The 16,064-nt window shown below is 43.3% G+C and overlaps 1 protein-coding gene across 30 annotated transcripts in view; it reads left to right on the forward strand.

Annotated features, from left to right (window-relative positions):
- Positions 1-16,064, forward strand: part of MAGI1 (membrane associated guanylate kinase, WW and PDZ domain containing 1) — a 328,676-nt gene that overhangs the window by 271,676 nt on the left and 40,936 nt on the right. For all 30 annotated transcript variants that reach the window (XM_064724288.1, XM_064724276.1, XM_064724283.1 and 27 more), the window contains 2 exons: positions 1,585-1,767; positions 3,407-4,027. In XM_064724288.1, coding sequence (XP_064580358.1) covers positions 1,585-1,767; positions 3,407-4,027 — 804 coding nt within the window. The remainder of the gene's footprint in view (positions 1-1,584; positions 1,768-3,406; positions 4,028-16,064) is intronic.

Below are 16,064 nucleotides of genomic sequence, written 5' to 3' on the forward strand. Positions count from 1 at the left end.
TTCCTTTCTCACTGCTGCTCCTTCTTCTCTCTCTCCCCATTTGCAGCAGTTTCCATGCCTGGAGGTTTCCATCTCTCCCTCTGATGGCGCTGCTGGCAGGGACGTGGGCACAAGGAGCCCTCCCTGTGCCCCTGGCAGCACTCTCACAGTCTGGGTTTTGTAGATAGACTCACTTCAAATGTGAGTTCTGTAGGTGGGATGTAGCCTGTGGTGCTGCTGTCCTGCTGCTGCAGGGCAAGCTCAGCCTGTGTCTGTGGGCAGACACCAGCAAGCTCTGCTTGTTCTGCTTGTCTTTGAACCAGAAATGAGCCATGCTGCACTCTGCCCCTCAGCTGTGAGTGTTACCTGGGACTCTGGGCTGCCCTTTGATAGTCAGGGCTTTTTTGCAGGCTGGGGTCTGAGCAGACCATCTGCCCACGATGTGCAGGATTTCCATGTTCCTCTGCCACCCTTCAAAGGCAGAAAACTACAAGTCTTCACACTGCCTCCTCATGAATAATCTTCAAATATACATTTGTTCCTCCCAGTCAAAGGCTTACAAATCTCAAATCCCCTCGCTCTCCCCTGAGGTCTCCTCTCTGAGCAGAGGCCCACAGCAATGCTGCTGAGGTGTTTGAAAGAGAGCCAGGCCTGCTAGCTGTGATACCCACTGCTGATCCCAGAGTTGTCACCAGAGGGCTTAGTGGCACAGGCTAAGCGTTAAAAACAATTAAAAGTGCAAAGGTGTTTAGTGCTGGCACTGTGAAGTGCAACAGCCCTGATCCCTTTGCTGAGCCTGTGCAAAATGCTTTGCAAGGATGTGCTTTGGTCCGTGGGGCGCCTCTTTCCCTCTGAACTGTGCTCCCAGAGAGCATTCCCAGCCCTCCAGCACAACTGCTCTGGTCCTGGGCTGCTCTTTGATTCAAACTTCACGCCAGCAGTGTTTCATCCACAACAGGCAAGGAGCAGAAAGGGAAAAGACTTCAAACAGTGTCTGAAGAACAACATCAGCGTCCTCCCCTTTTCTCCAGTGGAGGTCATAGGGCAGTAGCAATGGTGGGGCTGGGGGTTATGCTAAAGGGTATCAGTGTCTTATCAGAGCTCAGAACTTGCTTTTTGCTCAGTGGGTTGGGAGAAAGTCAAGTGGTGAAGAACATAATGATGCTTTTCTGCAGAAACTCCCACTGCAGACTCCTGTAGAAGGCCCCCTAACCCTGCCCCATCATTCCCAGGATGGATACAAGCACCTCAGGACAGAGATGAGACACACATCCAGCCCAGCATCCCTAGCTTTAATACATTCCATTCTTTAAAGAAGCATGTTTTCCCTTTTGTAGCCTTGGGGCTTTCGTGAGCATGACCACAGCTAACAAAGTGCAAGGTACTGGGGTTTTCTTCACATCTTTTACTGCCTGCCTGGACCCAGGGAGACAGGCTGAGTGTGATGAGATGAGATGAGAGGCTGCAGGAGTGAAGTGCAGTCCTGTCCCTGCACGCGGCTGTGTTTGTCCATGGACTCCTTGCAGTGGGGAGGAGCAGAGGAAAAAGAGATCAAACATTCTTGCCTGCCTGCTTATAGATTTTTTTTCCAAATTTCCTACACAGGAAAACCTTTTTTTACACGAAACCCTTCTGAGTTGAAAGGGAAGTTCATCCACACCAAGCTAAGGAAGAGCAGCAGGGGCTTTGGCTTCACCGTCGTTGGAGGAGATGAGCCAGATGAATTCCTCCAAATCAAAAGTTTGGTGCTTGATGGTCCTGCAGCGTTGGATGGCAAAATGGAAACAGGTACTGATGCTTTATATCAAAATCATCACTACCACTTTGGTTTGTGTTTTTGCAGCTGGTTTGAGGTGATGGCCATAAAGGACTGCAGTCTTCATGCCTTTCTTGGGGAAAGGCATTCAGCTTTCCTATCAGCAAGTAAGGAAGTGAGATTCATTGAAGAATATATCCAGAATCTTGGAAAAGGACATTTCATGTATTGGAATTCCATCTCAGTGTCAAAATACCCAGCTGGGACACTGCCAGCTCCTGCTCTCCCCACACTGATCTGAGCAGAGGAGCCAGCAGTTGTGGGGCTCCACATCAGGCTGTGGGTTCCTGCTCCCTGCTGTGGGTGATGGATTTTTGTAGGGCTGCACCACCTTGTGTTTGTGTCTCTGCCATGCTGCTTGCCTCTTTCCAAAGCTACTCCCAAGGAATGGGCAGAGCAGTGGGCTAATCTGCAATTTCCCTGTGTGGAGGCACCAAGGGCAAATTCATTTTGCCGGAGATCAGGTCCATCACAATTTAGTTGCAAAATATGAAATATGGTTTAGTGATGAGCACAGTGTTGCTGGGTTAATGGTTTGACTCAATGATCTTAGAGGTATTTTTCCACCTTGATTCTATGAAATCCTCTTAGGCTTTGTCTGAGGTCAAAACTCCTCACTTTCAGCTGAAGCATCACAGCACTTGGTGTCCCTATTTTGCAGCCTCAGTGTTAATAAAATGACTCATAACTTTATCAATATCTGGATTTCAGGCTGAAGTATGAGACATGACATGTGGCACTCACTGTGTCTGAGCAGTTGGTATTTGAGAGCCTTCTGTTACAGCTCCCATGTGCTCTCAATTCTGTTTCTATCATATGTCAACGTGTAACAGTGAGAGCTGGACTTCAAAATAGCTGTGAAACGGCCCATATACCAGCATTTAAATTTATTAATTTTTTGCATGAGCCAATTCCATTTTCACTTCCAAAAACACTTATGTACATAAAGGCTTTATGCCATGAATCCACTGAGTTTTTGCTCACCCAAGTATCACCACTCTGTGGCATTCACATTCTCTGAATATGATTCCTTCACCCAGGGTTTTCCTCCTGAGAAGCTGAAAGGCAGAGAGAGACCTCAGAGAAAAGAAAAACAATTCTTATCCCATTTGCTTCTCCTGTCTTGTGCTCATGTGGAATGTGTTTGGAGATTGTGTACCCACAGGTGATTGTTTCATTGGATTCTGGTGTGAGTAGTTTTCACTCATTGGGTAATAGGGGTCAAGCTGTGTCAGATCTGGAAAGAGTCATGAGTTTTGATTATTATCTTTTTAACATTGAGTATCTTTTCTGTATTCTTTAGTATAGTATAGTATTCTTTAATATAATATAGTATAATGAAGTAATAAATTAGCCTTGTGACAGCATGGAGTCAGATGCATCGTTCTTCCCTGCCATAGAGCTTGCTGTGAATTTACAATACTGCTCCTTTTTCTTGTGCTGAAATGTTGCTGTTGACTGTGAGTGGTACCTGTGGGTGCTACAGATCTGCTCTCAGGCTGTAGCCCTCTAACCCTGTGGATGCTGCAGGTCTGCTCTCAGGCTGTAGCCCTCACTATCCTGCAGTGCACAAAATGTATTTCCTTGTCTGTCTGTCTGTGTCCGCTGCAGGGGACGTCATAGTCAGCGTGAACGACACCTGTGTGCTGGGGCACACTCACGCCCAGGTGGTGAAAATCTTCCAGTCCATCCCCATCGGAGCCAGCGTGGACCTGGAGCTGTGCCGGGGCTACCCCCTGCCCTTCGACCCCGACGACCCCAACACCAGCCTGGTCACGTCCGTGGCGATTTTGGACAAAGAGCCCATCATTGTGAACGGGCAGGAGAACTACGACTCCCCGGCCAGCCACAGCAGCAAAACAGGGAAAGTGAACGGCACAAAGGAGGCCAGGCCCAGCAGCCCGGCCGAGGTCTCCTCCAATGGACCCCACGGCTACCCCAACGACACGGTGTCCTTGGCATCCTCCATAGCCACGCAGCCTGAACTCATAACTGTGCACATAGTGAAGGGGCCCATGGGCTTTGGGTTTACTATAGCAGACAGCCCCGGTGGGGGAGGCCAAAGAGTGAAACAGATTGTGGACAGCCCGCGGTGCCGCGGCCTGAAGGAGGGAGACCTCATAGTGGAAGTGAACAAGAAGAATGTGCAGAGCCTCACTCACAACCAGGTGGTGGATATGCTGATTGAATGTCCTAAGGGAAGCGAAGTCACGTTGCTGGTGCAGCGAGGAGGTAAGGCTTCAAAACTGCTTTGAAACACCTCTTCTTGAAATTAGAAAAAGGAAAAAATGCATGTCACGAAAGATGTGCTCTCCTAAGCTTCTCTGTAGATTTTTTTATTTTTCCTGAGATGTAGGAACTGCCCCAAGTTGGCAGTTGTCAGGTCACATAGGTGGTTAAAATTATTTATTGTGTGTTGGTGCACTGTGGGGGATGCTCAGGTTCCCACATGCACACAGAGCTGGTAAGGGGCAGGAGGGTGGTGTGGTTACACCTTTGCTTACATAACAAACCCTGGTCTCATGCTCAGAAAACCTGAGTGTTTTAAATAGAACACAGACATTCCTTGAGCTATTCTGAGATATGGAAAAGGCTGGTAATATGTTCTGCAATTTGCAGTGTTCAAAATCAGATACTTAATGACTCTTCATTGGGAAGGATTATACCTGGGATACATTTGGGAGCCTAGAAGAGAATTTAAATTTCTCCAAGTTGTAAGCAATTGCAGTGTGACTTCTGCCCATTTGTTTGCTGTGCCATTGGGAGCTGAGCTCATTTTTTGGTAGCACTGCTGAGGCCACCAGCAGGTACAAAACCCATCCCACAGGCAGCCTACATGGAGAATGGCTGGCAAGTAACCTATCAGTGGTCAATCCATGCACAGGAGCTCTTTCCCTGCATATAGTAAGTGTAAAGTAACCTGAGGCAGCACCCCTTTAACCTATGGATTGAGATTGCTGGGGTAGGGTCAAGCTCACAGGAAAGTCCAGGTTGGGTGTGGAGTGCAAAATCAAGAGCAGAGGGGTCAGCTCTCCCTCCCTGCCTGGCACTGGGGCTCTCAGAGGGACAAAGGGCTGTCCCCACTGTGCTCCCTGTCCCATGCAGGTTTTTATGGACAGACCACACATGGGTGCCCTGTGGACAGCAGGAATGACCTCCCTGCAGAGGCAGAGTTAAAGGGACAGGTAGGTGCTGAGCACAGCCAGAGGGGAGTGTGTGCTATAAAAGTACTTCCCTGCTGACTGTTCTAAAGTGTTTTGATTGCAGTAAACACCAAAAGCCAGTCCATTTTAACAAGGGACAAGTTGTTTCCTGAATTCACAAGTCTGGTTTGTTGTTTTCCAAGACTTATTTCAAGGCGTTGAATACATTGATTCTGCAGTTAATAGCAGCTCTGGAGAAAGCACTGCCTTTCCTATACTCTTTTCTTTCCAAGTGCTTACTGTATTTTTGTATTTTGATAGTAAATTAGAATGTAGAGAACAGAATGTATTAAGAATTCTTCAATTTTCAAAGTGTGAGTTCCTTGAAGACTTTCAGTACTAGAGAGATTTTTAAAATGCACTCGATTCTCATGATTAATATATGTATTATGGAGAAAATATGGTTGGAAGAAAAATAGCAGCTATTATTAATCCTCCTGGAGAGTGCATATATATCTGGTAACACCATATATTAATTATTTGAATTGTGCCTGACATTTAATAATCCTCCTAAAGCCTTGAAGGCATAATGAAAAGTTTTGATGAGGAAATAAAAGCCTAGTTTTAATAAAATAGTAAATAGTTCCCTGATAATCATGTTGAATCTTTTTTTTATTTTTTTAAATTTAATCAAGATACTAACCACATTTGCTATCACCTTCCTAGATAAGGTGCCATGTCATTCTCCTTGAACTGCCTCCCTCCCTCCCTCAAGGTCCTCACATTTGTATCTCAGCACAGAGCACTTGCAGTTTTGAATTTCATGCTCTTGTGGTACAGAACTTGGAGATCCTGGTGACCCTGGTCCACAGTTATTTTTTGAAACAAGGTTCTCTTGACATCCAGAGGCAAGCTGGACCAAAAGGCGCTCAAGCTATGGCAGAGAAGCCGAGCAGAGTATGCACAGTAGAAGCCTCAGACCCAAAACCTGTCAGGTTTGTTTAAGACTTCTGATGTTGGGGGGTGAGAGGCTGGACATGCCCCAGCCATGTGCACTCAGAGCCCAGAAATCCATCCATCACCTGGGCTGCAGGTGAGAGGGGGACCCTGCCCCTCTGCTCCACCCCACCTGTAGCACTGCATCCAGCTGGGGGCCAGCACTGGGACCTCCTGCACCTGTGGGACCAGCCCAGAGGAGGCCACCAAGATGATCAGAGGGATGAGGGCATGAGTAGCTCTGCTGTGAGTGCAGGCTGAGAGCTGGGGCTGCTCAACAAGGAAAGAGAAAGCTTCAGGGAAACCTTACAGCACCTCCCAGGACATGAAGGGGCCTACAAGGTTCACCTCCTAGGACATAAAGGGGCCTACAAGGTGGCTGGAGAATGACTTTTCACAGGAGCTTTTCACAGGACAGGGAAATGGCTTTAAACTGAAAGTAGGTAGGTTTAGATTGGATATTGGGAAGAAGCTGTTCCCTGTGGGGGTGCTGAGGCCCTGGCATAGGGTGCCCAGAGCAGCTGTGGCTGTCCCATCCCTGGGAGTGTCCAAGGCCAGGCTGGGTGGGATTTGGACACCCTGTACCCAGCAGGGCAGCTGGAACTTGATGATCTTTAAGGTCCTTTACAACCTAAACTATTTTAAAAAACAAAGGGGGAACTGGCTGAAATCCACCTGGCACTCAGAGCTGCTGCACTCAGGTCCTTTCCCTGTAACCTCACCTCGTGTTGCCCCTGCCAAGTCTCTCTCAGCAGCACCATCCCCAGACAAGGCGCCGCTCTTTATTTTGGTGCGATTGCAGAAATGTATTTGGCTCGGGTGTCTGATAAGCTCCTTCAGGGCTCTTGAAGCTGTTCTTCAGCTTCTCTGTCACTTGTCCTTTCCTCCTCCTCCCTCTGGTGTCCAGTGAGGAAAGTGCTCAGCTGCTGTCAGGATCCTTCCTTCAGCCCAGCTTGCATTCAGTCCCGCTGTGCAGGAAGCATCCCTGCGACGCCAAGGCTTTTATCCAAGAGCTGCTGAAAGGATGTTCAAAGTGATTACTAATCAAGCAGAAAAATATCAGAAAGAGATGTGCAGTATACAGGAAAAGCTCTGCCTGCTCCAAGCTGCTGGTGCACTCCCAAAAAGGAGGTCTAATTGTTAAAATGCAAACGCAGAGTTGCTGAGAGCAGCCTGTGAAATATTTACTGTGAAGTGTGTTCAGCTGATGCACTGGCTTATGGGAGAGGGCAAATCCTGCTGCTGCCTCTGAGTGAGGAGCACAAGGATGATGAATCCTGATTATTTCAGGAGGGGTGAAGCTGAAATGCCCCCTCTGTATGCTCAGGTGTCATCTAAAATTGTTTGCAGGATTGGGGTAAATACTTCAATACCAAGTCAGATCACTGACAATTTGCTTTCCAGAGGCCTTGTAGAAAATTTACCTTGTCTGTGTTCTGGTTTGATTTTTTTTTAATTTCCTTCTCCTTCCTCTCCTCTGTAGTATCAATCATATTGCTGTTGTTTTCCTCTTTCCACATATTTTATCCATATTTTATCCACATATTTTACTCTATCCACATATTTTATCCACCTATATGTGGATAAAACTCAAAACCCCTGATATGAGGGGTTCAGAAAGAGTTCAGCCCACCCCAGGGTGCAGAGGGTTGATTGGGCTGACTGGAAAAGCTGCTTTTGCTTAGCAAAATGAAGGGACAGAGGGGACAAAATAATTATTGTCTCTATTAGGCAGGAGAGATAGAAGGTACTTAAATGAAGGAGCTAGCTGAACAACTGTGTGTTTGGCTGAGAGTAATTTAAACTGGAAATGAGAAGGGGGTGCCAAGCCATTAGAGCCTGTAAGTCAGACTGGAGGAGGCGTGAAGGCTTTACTGCCTGAAGGTGAAGCTGAGCACGTTTGAAGGGGACAGGACATGGTGCCTGCAACAGCAGAGGAGATGCTTGATAACCCAGCAACACCATTTGAGAGCTCTGCACCTGAAAGTAAACCACTGCTGCTGCTACAAAATGCAGAATTAAGCACATGTTTTTGTCCCTGCACTGGAAATTGTGATTACATACCTTGGTTATTTTAAAGAATTATTGTTAAGGCGGCTGTAAAAGGTACAACTTTATTTTGAATGTTTGTAGCTGAAAAGGTTCTTTTAACCTTGTACCTACCAAGTACATGAAGTACTTTCTGCCAAAAAAAAAAAAAAATTGAAAGCGAAGAAACAAAGTAATATTATTTGCCACTTGAAATCCATTAGTCATTGAAGCTTTGCCTATGCACTGTAATCAACTGAAATAAGCAATTCTCAAATACCTCTCCATTCTGCACAGACTCTATTCATAATACAAGAAACATTTTGTCACAATAATTTCCCTGCTTCCCAAGGGACTTCTATTCTGGAAGTTGTGCCTGTGTTGGGACAGGTGGGGGGCTGTGTCAGAACAAGTTATTCTGCAAAACTACTGTGCTGTATTTTTTGGAATCACTAAGATCTAATATTTGTTTCAGAGAAAATTTTAATGTATTTTATACTTTGTGAATTGCCCCTGATTAAAGAGGATTTTTTTTTCCTATTTTACCTCTTTTTTTAGGTTAGTCTTCGGATTAACCAAAATATGTGTTTAGTTTGTGTTCAGTTCCAAGAATTACACTGAGTGTTCATGCAGGTCTGAACAGACAATTTACCTTCAGAGCTCTCACAGTTGGTGCTTAGTTGCATCTTTATTCACTGGAAGGTCAAAAATAGCATAAACCTTAGCCTGATCTACATAATCCCCTGGAAGATGTGTTCCCACTTTGGTCCAGATCAAAGTAAAGGCACGCAGGTGAAATGTCACTCACATGTCATGTGCCGATCAGTGCCATTTCTAACTGCTTTCCCTAGTGCCAAACTCATATTAAACTGGGGAATGGAAATACATCTTCTGATTAAAAAAAAAAAAAAATATTTATATGCTAAATAGATTTATAGATATACACAAGAGTGTCAAAACTAAATATGTTTTATGGGAGAAGAATCAATGCAACATCTACTTGTCTAAATGCCCATCAGCTGCTACCTGAGTCTTACCTCCATGTAAAGCCCATGGTAAATTCCCTATTTATGGTTCAACAGAATGAAAGGTGCTTGTGGGAAGCTGTGAGGTTGGTGGAAATGGGGAGAGGTCTGTTCCAGTAGTCCTGCTCACTTGGTCCTTAAGTCAGTGGGTTTAAGAGGCATGGACCTTCCCCTGCTGGAATTCCCACCTGGAAATGAAGTTTCCTCTTCCTTTCTTTAGCTGGAAGTGGATCATTGAGTGGTTAAAAAAAAAAAAAACAAGTGGTGGAATTAGAGCTCCTTTTCATTTGCTATCCCTAATGATGTAAAACCACTGTATAATTAGAGCTGCAATCAGCTATTCAGTGCAGGCTTGAACTCTTTTAAACAAGCCACTCATTGCTGTTTACCCTTTAGGCTTGCAGCGAAGAGTGAGTTGAAAGTCATGCCACTTCAGCATTGAGCTGCCAGAAAGTTTCAAACTGTCTTAGCAGCTGCTGAATTAGTGGGAGACTGAGTCCAAACTGCATTGGGGACAAAAGTCATAACCTGGGACTCATCTGATGGTTACCACAGAGCACATTTGCCAGTGCCAAAGCTTGTGGAATAGGAAGGAAAGTTCACGATTTGCAGCAGTGTTTTCAGCCCCAGCAGAGAGGGAGCAGAGTTTACACTGAGGTCTTTGTGCTGTTTTTATCCAGGAGCTCCCTGGAGCCCATCTGGCCGAGCACAGAGCTGCTGCTGCCAGGCGTCGTTCATTGCCACCGTCATGGTTTGTTTTCTTGTGGCTGCTCCTTCCCTGGACCCCCAGAACAGGGGCAGGTCTAATTCCTTTCTGCCCTCTGGTGTGCTTAGTTGACTTCTAAACTATTTAAAAATCCCTTTTCAAATCAACTCTTTTTTCCTTGTCTTACCTTCTGTCTATGACCACCAGCTCCCAGTACCTTCCACTCGGGTATCTTCCACCAAACCTGTTTGTTGAATCTTTCAATTTGTCACTCAGTAGAGGTTATTTTCAGCTGTATGCTGAAAAATACCCGATACTCTGGTACAAATAATACCATCCAGGCTCATAGGCACCCCTCACTGGGGTTTATTTAGGATTGATTTAGGAAATCAGAATTGCAGCACGCTTGAAGAAATAGATGTCCAGGTGTAAGGCCAAGATTTCTTTTTCAAGTTCATTACTTTGTATTCCAGGGTCATTATTTCATAATTCCAGAGTTATGGGTTTCCTGGTTGAACTTGGAATATCATATGGCATTTTAAATTCTGTCTTCAGTTGTTTCCTCTTGTTTATTTTTGTTACTGTTTCTTTTAAAGAGCTTTGCCAGGCAAGAAAGCAATTAGATTAGTGAAGCTGGTTTACAAACTGTGTTAGAAAATAGATTATTTTAAAAGTTTTGTATTGTGCCTTTTTGCCATTTTCTGAAAACAGAAAATCCTGGTAAAAAGGCATTGTTAAAATTTAGGTACAGGGAAAAGCAGCAGGACTGGGGGAACCTTTAGTTGGAGTAGCTGAGTCTTTTTTTTTTTTTTCCCAAACCACCAAGTCACTCTTTGTTATTCTCTTCTCTCTGTTGACTGGAATTATGTTCTAAGAAGCTGTTCAGATTTTTAAAAATGTTTAAAGTAAGTTTGATGTAACATTTGCTATTCTCTCACAGCCTTATTCTGATTAGGCACTAGTATATCAAGGAGCAGGTAGGAAAATCAGTTGAAGTCAGGAAAAGATGAAATAAAGGAAATATTATAACCTTAGGTATTTTTAATAAGAAGTTTGAAGTTCCTACCCCTCATTAGAATTGCTTATGTGCATGTGTTTCAATCCAGTGTGTGAGTTAATTTTCCTGCAGCACTGGGGAGTGTTAGATACGCCTTTTTGGGACAATGCTGGGTATTGTTATGCAGCACCATACACTGATCTCTGTAATTGGTTTTGTAAAGCAAGCAAGCAGAAACTTGTTTTCTCTTTGTGATAAAAATAAGCCGAACTTAACATTTAAAATCAGGTCGTCTGATAAATAATGTAATATGTTGGGATTACGTGGTGTTTTTTCTCCTTCAAAGTGCTTTACAGGTGTTAATCTTAGTGACATTAGTAGTTTGTTTTTGATGATCTGAATTTGTGAGGTTTGGGATGATTTTGCTGACCAAAATCACAAAGGGGGAGGTTTTTGGTGGTGCTGGAGTCCATGGCACAGCTCCCATTAGACTCCAGGAGGCAGCAGGGTTTCACCCAGGTTTTTCACTCCTAGAAATGCTGCAGCCACTAAGGGTAATTGTTGTTAGCATGCTCAGACACCAGATAGTTTAATGTATGTACCTAACATTCATATAAATAATGCATTTGCAGGAGCTAATGAATTAACATTGCCAGGTCCTGCTGGAGTTTTTCAGTACAAGGCATCCAGTTGAAATAGTAATTGACAAACCCAAATATCAAAAAGCCCATGTGTGCAAAAACCCTTCCTTAAGCTCCCAAAATTCCAGATATAAAAATACCACATTAAAGTTTTTTTGTTTTTTTATTTATTTCAAACTTTAGTATCATATCCAACTGGCTTTCCTAAACCATGGGAGGCCAAGGAGCTCCAAACAAAGCACATTGTCCTATGAACATTTGATTCCAAAACAAGCAGCTTTATAATATTATAGTTCTGATAATGAAGGAGACTCAGCATTGCTGGGGTATGAACATTTTAATTGCCTGCAGAATTTCCAGCTATTGCTGGTGTGATACATGTGAATTGCTGACACTAATCTGTTAGGCATTGGAGGCCCAAGTGTTTTCCCCTCAGCTACCCATCATTAACTCCATTTGCACTGATTCTCTCCTAGAAATGAGTAAGCAAATGAAGAGATTCCTTTGAAATCTGCTTTTTGGGTCAGCATCAGCTTTACATGAGCTAGCCTGCCTTTTTGTGGCAGCATGGCCTATCTATGCTATAGCTTGTGTCCCCCAGATATATGTGTCATCTGAGCTCCAGAGTTGCTTGAAAGTGTAAAATAGGATAGAACAGTTGCTGATTCATTATTTGGCATTTTGTTACAGATTTCGCATTTATTTCAAGGGTTGATATAATCTTCTAAAGCCTTTTGCTATTTCATGAAGAGTGCTTTAAGGCCAGGGGAAAGCTGTGCTTTAATCACTAAGGAGATGAACAATTAACATGTTTGGAATAGGGAAATCATGTCAGTTTTGTGTAGTTCGGTGTGCTGACAGCACAATAGTGGTGGTGTGCACGTTACATGCATGGCTGCCTTTCTGTGGCAGGGAATCTGGATCTGCTTGAGCATCAGTAAGAAAACCAAAGCATTTGCTGAATGCAGGAAGAAAAAAACATGGCTGAAATCTCCTCATCAGGATGTTTTATTGCCAGAACCATCCTATCTTGCAGAAAGCAGTAGGCTCTGAGATGAGAATAAAGCAGGTTGCTTATCAAATGAAAGATTAGAGCTCTGAAACTCTTTCTAAAAGGTTTTTTTTTCCTCCTTAGCTTGAGGTTTTGAAAGTTCATGCTTTTTTTTTTTTTCACCTTATGTTGATTGGGTTTTGGTATTAAATGCTGAAGTGGTGTTAGTGGAGCAACTCAAACCCACACGGTGTTGTTTTATATCAAATGTGATGTGATGTAACACAAGGTGGCACAGCAGAACCTAATACTGTGCATTAGATAAGGCAGATTTAGCTGGAGATGTGCCTCCCACATCTTCATCAGGATTTGCACGGCAGGAAGCGGAGCAGACTTGGAGGTGTGCAGCAAGGAGGGTTTTGTTCCACTTTCTTTTCCTCCTACCCTTACATACTGCCTGGGTGACATTTTGGTGTGCAAGTAAATAATGAGTTTTTATCAGCCACACTGCAGGTAGGTGCAGTAGCTGCTGCCTTGATTTGGCATTATAATAACCAGCCATAACAGAAGTAATGAGGTGTCAGAAATCCAAGAAAGGTCTCTGTTTATCACTGTAATTAAATACATTTGGAGAGTCATTAAAAGCAATAGCAGGTGGGCAAAACTGAGGAAGAAGGATGACTTTGTAATGGAGTAGTCAATGGTTTTGTTTTGAAATGGATTGCTTTTAAATATCTGTTTGCATGTCTCTAAGTCTCTCCATTCTGAATTTAAATGTTTTTCCCATTCTGCATTAGGATTTTATGTTTATTTATTTTAATGGGGTTTTTTGCCTCGGTCAGATAGATTTATTCTTGTGATGGTGATAGTAATTAGGTTATACCAGCTTTAAGAGTCAGTTAAGCTGTGCCTTTAGAGCCAGAAGACCTGCAGTGCATCATAAGTTTGGCTTAAGAATTTGGCAGGGCTTGTAGGCCAGAGAGACTTGGTGGAGGAGGCTGAGCTTCAGGGAGGTGACCCAGCTGGGACAGATCAGGACCTGGTGAAGCTGGGAGGGATGTGCAGGTAAATATCAGTCCCCAGAAGTTTTCTTTCCATCCTTCAGGGTTAGTTTCTGAGATGTACAGGTTACATCCTTGAAAGTATATCAAGTCGTGATCTATTTTAATAGAAAACTGTTTTCAGACTAATGAAGTGATGTTTTGTCAAAGCATCCATAAAACCATTGCCCTCTAGTAGAGCTTTTTAGCATGCCATGTGTATGTGCACTGCCCAGGTCTGAATCTGCCTGAGCATTCTGTAAATGCTAGCTGATTATTAAGGGATGTTAAATATTAATAGCAGCATCCAGCTAATGCCAGGAGCCTCTGTACAGGCTGCTCTCCAGATATGAGACACAAGAATCAGCCATAAGCCACCCAATTTGAGCACATGGATTTACACCTTGTGGCAGTGCTGTGCTAAGTCTGAAGACAAACACTCTCAGTGAGCAGGATAAATACAGATGTGACTGTAGCAAAATATGGTTTGGCACCTCCATGGTCATGGCAGCTGGGGACAGGAGTTATGGGACTGGGCACCTTCAAAACTGCAGCATGCCTCAAAAATTGTGCAGTGGTTTCCAGAAATAAAGCTTGTAAGTGATAGATTTTGTGGGCTCCTGGAAGAGGAAAGTTTCCCTCATGGATAGCCACACATGTATGCTTATGTGTATGAAAAATAGATACATAATATTGTGTGTCCACAGCCCCTTATCTGTGTAAGAAGAATGTGGGGGTCTGTAATTACTTTCCAATTCTAGTGTTTAGCCTCTGAAATTCGTGAGATTTCAGAAATTTAACGTCTATGTACATATTTGTTTAAATATCAACAAAGTTTTCATCAAAGCATATGACTCTGACAGCTTGAGCTTTATGATAAGCACTTTATTTAATGAGCTTCAAAATAAAAATACAAGAACTGCTGACATGATTTCAACCATAGGCTGGATGGGTAATTGTCACACTAATTCTCAATCTCTTTATTACCTTACTGTCTTGGAATTATCTTATATATATATATATTACTGCATAGTTAAATTTATATTTTCATAGTAATTAAATAGCATTTTATTAGCTTGTATCTTTTTTTATTGCTTCTAAAATCAATTCTCATTTGAGATGCTGAAAATATGACTGAGACTTTAATGGCAGGGAATTGTTCAGCATCCCAACCAAAAATGAGTATTTGAGGCTAATAAAATTTAGCATCTTTAGAGCATCTAGAACTGAAATTCTTCTTAATGGCAATAATATTCTATGCCTCATTATGCTTTTCGTCAGTGACAGTGGGGTAATAATGCCCAGGATGATCTCTTCAAAACATTGCTTTCTTGGCATTAGCATTGCACATTAGCATCAGAAATATAGCATTTTTCACTGCATTTGGTAGTTACCAAACTTGATTTATGGCAGGGCTATATTACTGCAGTGTAAATTATTCTCTTGCTTAAAGCTTATATTGCATAGCTAATTTTTTTTTGCTAGTGCAGTGTCACTCTTGTTATGCAAATCACGATGACGAGCAGAAAAGTTTGGCAGGGACAGGTAGGGGATTTCTTCTTGATTTTTTTTTCTTCTCCTTATGCTTCTTGATTTTTTCCTTTCTTCTCCTTATGCTTACACAGACTTGCCTCTCTTGCTACTGATTGTTCTGGTCTGGAAAAGATGAACTTCCATCTACTCTTTTAAATAGTATTTGTCCTTTATTCGAAATTCTTTGGCAATGCATCATAGGGAACCAAGGGCATTGCTTTGTCACCACCAATCTCCTGTCCCCTGCCCCCCCAGCAGCATTAATGGCCATTAGCTTTAATTATTTAAAGTTCCTTGTTTTGCACACAGATCAATGCTCAATGCCAGGTATATGGCTGTGCACCCCCTGACTCCAATACTTTACCTAAATCTCATCTTTCAAAGTGTCTGTTTTCTTTGATACAGCCTTTGGTTTTTATTCAGCACGGTGTAAGTGCTATTTAGAAAGCTTGAAGGTTTTATTTTTTTTCCAGGCAGGAACATTTTCTCTGTAAATGTTAACCTTGGGACACAGTCCGAAATCTTTATTTTCTTGTGTTTTCCTTCATCCCCAATTAATTTTCAGCACTGGTGCGTTCTGGGCTGCAGGTGACATAAGGGCAAAACCTCATGTGTGACCTTTCCTCGTAGACTCACCTATGGCTTGTTTTGCTATTGGATATAGATGGTCCACAATGACCATCCAAGGTGTTGGATGAGTTAAGGAACTCTGAGAAGTGAAGATATGAAACAGCTGTTCTCTTTCATGTGCAAAACCTCCCCAAAAATGAAAAGTGTTGAGCAGTAGGTAGACATTGTAAACCATACATAAGATGATAGTCAGGCCTCCAGACTGGCTTTTAGCAATTCCAGGAGCCTTTGTCCTGTGGGTGGGTTGGGCAGAATACTGGATTGTTCCAAGTTCAGTTGAAATCCCACTGAAATATATAATTTGTGTGTGTGTGTGGTGAAAAGTGAAGAATTCACAGCAGATGGCCTCCACATGTCCAAGCTGTTGGGATGGGCTGACGGCACGAGTCCTGTAGTGCCCAGAGATAAGTCTTCCTTAGCATTCAATTTCAGATAATTTTGACCCACAATCTCTAAAACATGAGGCTGTGGAAGAGGGCATGTTGTGTCTGGTGTCCATTTAGGGTGGACAGTTTTAGGGTGTTTGTGGCCTTCTGAGC

Source organism: Zonotrichia leucophrys, chromosome 12 (assembly GCF_028769735.1).
Source record: "Zonotrichia leucophrys gambelii isolate GWCS_2022_RI chromosome 12, RI_Zleu_2.0, whole genome shotgun sequence".
In the NCBI taxonomy this organism is placed as follows: Eukaryota; Metazoa; Chordata; class Aves; order Passeriformes; family Passerellidae; genus Zonotrichia; species Zonotrichia leucophrys.